Consider the following 9,597-nt stretch of genomic DNA (forward strand, 5'->3'; position numbering starts at 1 on the left):
ATATTTGATATTTATGTCTTTATTTAATCATTTAAATTGATTCGTTTTATTTTAAACAAGACTTGCTCTTTCTATAATGTTTTTATGTGTATTTATCTTGACGTGTGTGTGATTTCATGTTTGAAATAGAGAAAGAATTTGAATGTATATGATATAATCAAACACATATGTATTAAATGTATGTTTTTATTTTGTTACGGAAGCCGTGAAGAGCAAACTGCAATCGTCTTCCTCGCAGCTCTCGCGAGACTTGGTGGTTGTGCGGGAGCGGGTCCTTCTCTCCACAGACAGTTTCTAACGCAGCGCAACGTTCAGCAACAACAACAAGCTGCGGGGAAACCAAGGCGGACCGTGCGGGAGCTTCACGCACGGACTCAGACGAGCACGCGGACTCTGATGTTCAGGTACGCGCAGCACGCGCTGCCGCAGCAATGTTGATAGCTAGCTAGCTGGATTATTAATAGCGAGCTAAGTGGCTAACGGTTAGCTTAGCTCGCTGAGAATCTTACGCGTTAGCTGCTGTCGGAGGATTCAATGTGTGGAGGTCTGAGCCCGAGCTGCCTCCGGGTCTGACCCGCACTCAGGCCACCGACCCGGGGAACAAGCACGGCAACGACCCGCAGCTCCGGAGCGCACGTCAGGTAGCTAATGTTAGCTGCTAACATTACACGTCTTTAAAGAGGCTGAATGAGCAGCACTCAGCTACTTCATGCTAGCAAGCTAACGACTCCCTGCTCCTCAGCAGTGATTGAGGAGGTTCACCTGTGAGACCTCCAGGTGCAGGGAGGAGGAGGAGGAGGAGGAGGAACTGCACCTCCTCCTCCTAGTACTGCGTTCAGTCCTGCTGCAGATACTATCAGGGTACAAATACACGACTCTACTGCACCAGGTGGGAAGAATACTAGCATTACAGCTGTTAGACAGCATGTGCACCATCAGTACTATATAAGTACACGTACTGAGTACTACTGTAATAACTGCGATATAAACACATTCATTTCATATCAGCTACACTTGGAACGTGTCCACACAACACATCCAACACAATCAACACAACCAACGCAACACACCCAACACAACACGATGAACACACCCAACACAACATAAAACAATCAACACAACACGCTGTTGAAGCTTGTAAAAATATGCTGACATATTAATAGTGGTCAAAAGGCAGAATGGCTCTTTCAGAATAATGTTTATTAAATCCTATAAGTTAAAGTTTACGTCACTAACTCTGGAAATCATTTTAAGTTTTCCATCAGACCTAAATATGTTCAGTTATTAAAAGTAGAGCCCGACAGTTTCAATGTTTAAACTTTTATTTTACTGTATAAATAAAGCAAAGATTTTCATTTATGCTTATATTTTCCATAAAAACAAATCTATAGATATATATCTATATATTTCATTGTATTGTGTTTTCGTTTTTATTCATCATAAAGTCACTGATTGATCAGTAAAATGTCAAACCTCAGTTACATGTCAGGGTTTGATTAAAACATCAAAGGAGTCAGTGACAGATATTGTGTATCAGTATGTTGTTAACCTGTGAACGTGTGTGTGTCTGTTCCCAGGATGAAGCCGAGCTCCTCTGGATCTCCTGTGACAGACGTGGACCAAGGGGCCGATCTTCTGAATCCTGCTCAGCTCCTCCCCTTTCCGGGCTGAAACGCATTTAGTTGTTGAAACACTAAAATATTGAATTGCACATAATAATGTAGCAGAGATCTGTGGAGCAGTTTGACCTCATGGGTCTGGAGCGTCGTGTTTTTAACGTTTCACATGAAGTTCAGACTTCACATTAATCTTCACAGTTTCCTGTGCATCACTTCCGGTCTCTGTTGAATGTTTAACGTGAACTGACGACCTTCAGGTGCGTCAGCGCCCCCCCCCCCCCCCCCCCCCCCCCCCGTCTGAGGATGAACGGCTCTCTTTTAACCCCGCCCAGCCCGCGGGCAGCCTCCTCCTCCTCCCCATTACCTCCCTCACCCTCCCCATCTCCATCTCCTCCATCTCCCTCCATGCTGCCCCTGACCCCGCGGCCCCCCCCTCTCCCACCTCTCGTGAGCCCTCCACCCCAGGCCCATCCCTCCTCCCTCTCAGACACCCCCACACCCTCCCCCTCCCCTTGCCTGAGCTGGACCGAGTTCTGTGAGCTTCATGCACGCGTTGCTGCCGGGGACTTTGCACGTCACTTTCGGGCTTTTCTCCAGGAGAATCCTCACTACTCCCCCGACTCAGCCGCCGCCTTCTGCCGCCGCTTTACCGACCGCTTTGTCCGTCACTTCCAGAGCGAACTGGAGGGGGCGCTGCCTCCCAGTGGGAGGGACGAACTGATGACCTGGGCTCCCCAGTCAGATGCGACCTCGCTGGAAGAAGAGGCGGTCTCGCCCCTCTCAGCCACGGGGGGGGTGGTCCTCCCGTGCCCCCCTCTCAGCATGATGCGGGCTCTGTCCAAGCCTGCGCCCACCCGGCTGGTGCTGGAGAACCGCACCGACGACAGGTTTCAAGATTCTTATGCCCACGGCCAAGTCCTCCCGCCATCGTCCTCTTCGTCGTGCTGCTCATCAGTGGGGGGGAACAACGGCCGGCGTGAAGAGAGGGGGGCCATGATCGCCCCTGGGAATGGGGAAGCACCCGTTGAGGAAGAGGAGGACAGCTGGCTCGGGGTGTCGTCTGTTGGAGAGGATGTGGATACAGAGGAGCGGGAAGCAGAGTCTGCCGAGGTGGATAATGGTGACTCCTCCCTCACTTCTCAGGTTCCACCTTCCCCGTCCTCCGACACTCCTCCGCCCGACTCCAAAGGGAACGGCACGCCCAACTCCTCCAAAAACAAGCTGAAGAAGCGTTTCTCCCTGCGGAGTGTCGGTCGGAGTGTTCGGGGCAGCGTCCGCGGGATCCTGCACTGGAGAAGCTCCTCCAGCGACTCGGCCCAGAGCCAGCTGCCCTCCAGCTACAGCTACACTATGGGTGTGCAGGACGCTACTTTGGTTTCAACCTCCAAGAGGAACTCTGGTACGCAGCCCCCCACACCCACCTCCTCAATGCCAGTCTCTCTGTCCATGCCCCTCTCCCTCCCCCACTCCTCTTCCTCCTCTCTGCCTCCCTCGTCTTCAAGCAGCGCCACCTCTCTGTCTCTGTCCGAGGCGGCTCGAGATCGGCGGCGTAGCAACGGGGAAGGAGGCGAGAAGGAGAAGTGGAGTCATCGGCTGGAGAAGCTCCGACTGTCGCGATCCCCTCCTCCTGTCCTCACCCCCAACTCTTCCTGTGCTTACTCCACCTCCTCCACGCTGCCTCCGAGCAGCGCCGCCGCCGCCGCCGCCGCCATGGGGCCGCCGAGGAGGGTGGGCCGACTGGTGCGGGAGGGGGGGGGTGAGCGTCAGCTCGTCCAGCGACGAGTTAAGTGGAAGCCACGGCTTCTCTGGCTTCTCTTTCAGTTTGTTGCATCACGGTACGGACAACAACAACGCTGCCTCAGCTTCGTCTGCGGCGGCTCAGAGTCCGGTGCAGCCTCTGCTCAGCGGGGGGAACGTGCCCTGGAGAGGAGGGCGCTGGCACAAGTGTCGTCTGGTCCTCCGGGAGCGGGACAGAGACGGTGGTGAGCGGGGAGAGGAGTACTACCTGGAATTCTTCATTCCACCTAAAGTAAGTGTTTCCCTCCTGTGCTGAAGCGTCTCTGTTACTCCAGATGTTTATTGAGCTTGGTTTGTCTCTGCAGTCGTCGAAGCCCCGGCTGACGGTACCGTGCTGCTCCATCGTGGATGTGAGGAGCACCACGGCGCTGGAGGTCCCTGACAAGGAGAACACGTTTCTGCTGCAGGTAATCCCACCGCCTGGGGAGAAGAGATGGCAGTGTAGAAACTGGAGGAACATTTCTCCTGCAGATGTCAAAGATGGAGAATCTCTATTGAACCCTTGCTGGTGAAGAAAGGAGGAGTGAGTGTGAATGAGTGTATGACGGGTCTGATTCCTTATTTCACTTCCTCTCAGCTGGAAGCGTCAGCGCAGTATGTGATTGAGACACGAGACGCTGTGCAGATGAGAGCCTGGCTGAGCGACATCAGGAACGGCATCTGTCTCAGGTAACGGTCGGCCGCCAGAGGGCGAGTGGGATCACACAGCGTGTCCCGGTAATAACGGCTTCTCCCCCCCCCCCACAGCGAGCAGGACGATGCTGAGGGAGTGTGCGGTGGCCCGTTAGACATCAGTGGAACTCCTGAGGTTGTCGACCGTCTGTCACAAGGTGAGTGTTCACATGGTTCACTCTCATGTTAATTGAGCTGAGGAAGAAAACCAACTCCTGGGACCGTTAACAACAACACTCTGTCTGTCTCTGCTTCTGGTCTCAGTGTTGTACGGAGGCATCGGAGGCTCGTCACCGCTGATGGATCCTCTTCCACCGGAGCTGCCGCCTCGAGCTCCTCTCGACGAACCAGACGGACGGATTCTTGGTGGAGGCGGGGCTAGTCTGGGCACACCCTTTGCAGAGACACCAGATGCCACAGGTGAACAGCGTCCGGTACCGGCTCTGATCGGGGGTTAGCTGAAGTAGCCGCTCCTCATCTCCGACTACAGCTCATTATGAAACTTTATATTCTGGATGCTTATAAAATAAAATAATCTCTCTTCCACTCATTCAGGGTCCTTCCTGTTCTCTGAGGTGACGTCGGCCGACGCCGTGGAGCACCCGCTCAGCGAGTGTCAGTGGTTTCACGGAACCCTGTCTCGCCTCAAAGCTGCTCAGCTGGTGTTGGCCGGAGGGCCGGCGAGCCACGGCGTCTTCCTGGTTCGCCAGAGCGAGACACGGCGCGGAGAATACGTCCTCACCTTTAACTTCCAGGGCAAAGCCAAGGTGAGTCCTGCAGTAAAGACAAACACAAAGGGATGTTATCCCTGGAGAGGAAACTGTCAGAGTTTATGTGAAACATTGACCTGTGTTAACTGTGGAGACTTTTCATCACTGAGTCCGTCTCCGCTCTCGTCCCTGCAGCACCTCCGCCTGTCGCTGAACGAGGACGGTCAGTGCCGGGTGCAGCACCTCTGGTTCCAGTCCATCTTCGACATGCTGGAGCACTTCCGGGTGCACCCGATCCCGCTGGAGTCCGGCGGAGCCTCCGACGTCACGCTCATCAGCTTCGTGGGCGCCACCGCCGTGCGCCAGCCAGGTACGAGTCAGCATCAGTCTCCATGTTTACAGATACATCAGAACATGCTGAGTGGACAGTCTCTCACTGGACGTCCTCACGTGCTCAAAACCCCTGAGAGGTCAAACTCGTCTGAGGTGTGTCTGTCCCCTCAGTGTTTACTGTGTAATGTCCTTGTGGGCGTCCTCCTCTGTTGTTACTGCACAGCAGCTTCAAGATTCAAGATTCAACAATAACATGAAGCAGTCGCTGGCAGTGAAATGCTTCAGTCACAGGCTCTCTTCTAGCAATGCTCAAGTTATTACAACCTAAAAAATAAAATAGAAATAGCATAAAATAGAATATCAAAATTTAAAATAGAAAATAAAGTATATATATATAAATATATATAAAAACAGCTGAAGAGAAAATAAAACAACAATAGTGCAATTTGTGCAAATATGCAAATATGTCCACCTGCAGTTACGCCTGGTAACTCTAAAAACAGATGAAGAATGTTTCCAGCTTCAAACCGGCTGATGTGTTCTGAGGTTGAGACATTTAATGTGAAAGAGACACGGACACATTCTGTGTGTCGGTTGTTCGATTCCCATTCAGAGGGCTCAATTCAATTGTCATCCCTGTGTGACTACTACATGTGCACATCTTCACTAGCCTCACGATCCGAGCTTTAAAAAGTCATTTGGTCTTGAGTGACCGCTCCTCTGCTGTTTCCTAATCATCACACTTCAAGCTGATCTTTACAAAAACATGTTCGCTTCTTCAATGAAGGACAATGAGGTCAACAAAACCCTTTTTAGTTTGGATGGTTTAAGGTTGGGACGAGGGGCTAGAGAGTGTTGTAAGTCAATGAGTGTCCTCAGTAAGCTTCTGATCAGTGTCCTGTTTACTGTTGAAGAGTAAAGTGAGCGCAGGTCAGCAGGAGACTGGAGGAGGACACTCAGGTGAAGACGAGCAGAGCTTTGATGTGTGTCTGTCCTGATCCTGAAGTGGCGCTGGTCATAGTTCTGCAGCCCCTTGTCCCTCTTGTTTCATCTCATCCTCCGCTCTTCATCTCTTCACCACTGATTTGGAATCAGGTTGTCATATAATCCCAGATATTAAACTATATTGGTCGGTTTCTCTAAAACTGTTTTCAGACATGAACTCAGGAAAATGACTGTGAAATAGAGCAGCAGCAGGTTGTCGGGTCCGACTCGGTCAAACAGGAACATGTGAGGTACATCCAGGCGAGGGGCGGAGCCTTGGTAGAGGGGAGGGGCCTGTAGAGCAGCAGGAGGCGGGACATGACTAATGAGTTCTGCAGTGGAAAGATCAGTGTTGTTGTTTACATCTCTTCCACACCGGTGATCATCAGGACTTCACCTCTGAAATGAATTAAGATAGAAACAAACCACAGATGTGTTGATGACGACTTCCTCTCGGTCATGTCACGTGTTCTCCATCTGACCTCCGTGACCCATTGTTCTCTGACCTCTCTGTTTGTGTGTTGTGTGCGTTGGCTCATCCCCTTGCAGGCCGGGACAGGGCAGGCAGTCGGCCTACAGTCTGTGACGTCATCACCACGCGCCATCCTGACTCTCCATCAACCCCCATCTCTGACTGTGTGTAAGTGAGACCGGACTCGGCTGAGAGAGCAGGAGTGAGTGAGAGAGAGAGAGTGAATGAAGCAACTGAGCGGTGAACAACACACAAATCACCACCGGCCCCGGAACCGGTCCTGTGACTCGGGCCAGTCGGAACCGGCCCCGTCCGGGTCTCCACCGCTCCTCGTCACCCTGAGTGGAATGATGCTGTTTCATAGAGATGTATTAATTAATAAGACAAATAGTAAACTGCCCCCCCTTCTCGTGTGTGTGTGTGTGTGTGTGTGTGTGTGTGTGTGTGTGTGTGTGTGTGTGTGTGTGTGTGTGTGTGTGTGTGTGTGTGTGTGTGTGTGTGTGTGTGTGTGTGTGTGTGTGTGTGTGTGTGTGTGTGTGTGTGTGTGTGTGTCGGACGCCTCCATGACTCCCGTGGACTCCATGACCACAGACTCCTCCCACCTAACAGTCCACTCACTGTATTTTCTCTCCTCTCACTCTTCTTCACTTCTCTCACTTTGTCACTTTTTTCCTCCTCCTGCCTCTTTCTCCTTTGCTTCTACTTTTCTTTCTCCCTTCTTTCTTTTCACCTTCTCTCCTCTGCTTCTCCTTCATGCAGACTTGACCAGCAGACCCCGTAGCCCTCCTCAGCCTCCTCCCCTGCCGCCGGGCCGGCCGCCGCCACCGACTCCGCCCCAGGAGAGAGGAAATGAGACGGAGATCGGAGGAGGAGGAGGAGGAGCGGGAGAAGGAGGAGCAGCAACAGCGCCCGTGGTGACGATGGCGACGACAGGAGGAGGAGGAGGAGGAAGCGGAGGCAGCGGCGGTGGGAGTGGAGGAGGAGTGGAGGACTGGGAGGAGAGGGACAGGGACACTCCTCTCCGCCAGCTGGACGCTGTGGAGGGAGAAGAGAGGGACGGAGCGAGGGCACCCAGAGCCATCGATAACCAGTACTCCTTCTTCTGATGAAGGGAAGGCCAGGAGGAGGCGTGTGTGTGTATCGAGTGTGTGAGTGAGTGAAAGTGAGATTGGATGAGGTGGTGTACATCATAGCCATTCATAACCAGTATTTTATTTCGTTAGCGAGCTGGAGGAGGAGAAGAGTAAACTAACACTACAGGACAGAGAGCAGCTTTAACACTAACTTCGTGGTACATTTCTTTCAAGTTGTTCTCATCAGATGTTTGTTTTTGTCGGTACGCCTCGCAGCACGTCTGCTCTGTCTCATGTGCACGTGGACAGAAGTGAGTGATGTCATCACTGTTGTCCTGCAGAGACCGCACACGTTAACCAGAGACACACAAACACACAAACATGAAACACTACTAACGCCCTGACATCGTTACAGCCAACTCCAAATAAATGAAACACTACACGACATCAGGCTTCATGAGTCATCAAACAGTGATTTACAGGAAGAGACAGATTTAGATTTAGAAGATGATTATTTGACTATAAATCCATATTTAATACTTACTAGAAATTGGTAATTATCAGTATAAAGTAAAAACCTAATTCTCCATGTTTATCATTAATAACTGCAGATGATAGAGAGGTGGATTATTGAGCATTTGGTTTGTCAATCAACTGAAAACCAATCACAACAGTCTTCATCGAGTTTGACTCAAACATTTGTTGGATGCATCTTCTCAAATGTGAGAATTTGTGCCTTTTTTTTTTTGTTTTGTAAAGTTTTGTTTGTTTAAAAAAAGAAGTTTGAAGACAAAACGGTTTATTAACAAAATTCAATCACAACAAAAATCATCCTAGGCCGCAGTCGTTCTGTTTTCTTGTGTATTTTATAGGAAGAAGAATGTAGGAACGTTAATGTGTAATATTTGGGGCCCGAGCGCTGACGAGGACCTTTCTGCTTATGAGTTTTGAAACTGCAGGTGTGTTAAAGTGAAAGGTTTTGATGGAGTTCGGTGCCACGACGCCTGAAGTGTGAAGACGTGTTAATGGTTCCAGTGACACATGAACCAGAGCAGACTGGAAACCTTTACCTCAGCATCGCCCTCTCTCACCAAGCTGAACGGAGGGAGGGGATTCTTTCAGAGAGAAACTGTTGATGATACCAATAACAATAATATTGATGGAAATAATAATAATAGTAGTATTAATTTTATTTGTTTTTATGACACCTTTTTTATCTTGTATGCTTACTCCATGTAACACTTGTTCCGACTCCATCTTGTAATTCAAATGAAACGTCTTTGTGCCTTTTTGTATTTTTTATTTTTGGGATAAAAAGAAGGAAAAAATATATAAATATAAATATATATGTATAAGATTTGCTAAAATGCCTTGTTGTCAAGGTGACAGTATCCCGCCCTCTTTTTTTCATGCTGTCTTCTCCTCCGCCTCCTCCTCTGTTCATCAAGGGTTAAAAAGAAAATATACAATTAGAACATGTCGATGAAAATACTTTTTCTACTTGTGCCTTTCTGTGTCTGTCGTCTGCATTTCGCTCCGTGTTCATTCATTGTTCAGCTCATGGCTCTGCCCGTGACCCCCCCCCCCCCCCCCCCCCCCTTCGTTTCTACCCAACTTTTCTTTGCCCCCCCCCCCCCCCCCCCCCCTCTGATTGTTCATCACGTTCTGTCCTTTTCTCAGTTTAAACTCTTTGTGCCTTTCTCTGTCTCTTTCTCTCTTTGCTGGGACCGTCTGTTCAGGGTGGCCGGTGTTTGTCTGTCCACCCCGTGTGGTTAGTTTCAGGTACTACATTGAATTTAATGATATAATATAAATATAGTGAAACAGCAGCTGGTGTGTGTCCTTCGTTCTTCTCTTCCAGATGTTCTGCTCACAGGGATCAGTTTATTAGGAACACGCTCGGGTCAATGAACATGGACGACTCGTCTCCTCCCACT

General features: G+C 50.2%; 2 protein-coding genes across 2 annotated transcripts in view; both read left to right on the plus strand.

The window, feature by feature from the left end:
• nupr1b (nuclear protein 1b) overlaps positions 1–9,597 on the plus strand; it is a 66,882-nt gene that overhangs the window by 15,720 nt on the left and 41,565 nt on the right. The window lies entirely within an intron of this gene.
• Positions 266–9,017, plus strand: sh2b1 (SH2B adaptor protein 1). The gene is given in 10 exon segments (XM_053442988.1): positions 266–404; positions 1,578–3,368; positions 3,370–3,648; positions 3,722–3,823; positions 3,994–4,085; positions 4,164–4,246; positions 4,353–4,508; positions 4,644–4,855; positions 4,994–5,168; positions 7,347–9,017. Coding segments are annotated over 9 exon segments (2,892 nt in total). The 5' UTR covers positions 266–404; positions 1,578–1,922; the 3' UTR covers positions 7,694–9,017.

This window comes from Pleuronectes platessa, chromosome 16 (assembly GCF_947347685.1).
Source record: "Pleuronectes platessa chromosome 16, fPlePla1.1, whole genome shotgun sequence".
Classification (NCBI taxonomy): domain Eukaryota; kingdom Metazoa; phylum Chordata; class Actinopteri; order Pleuronectiformes; family Pleuronectidae; genus Pleuronectes; species Pleuronectes platessa.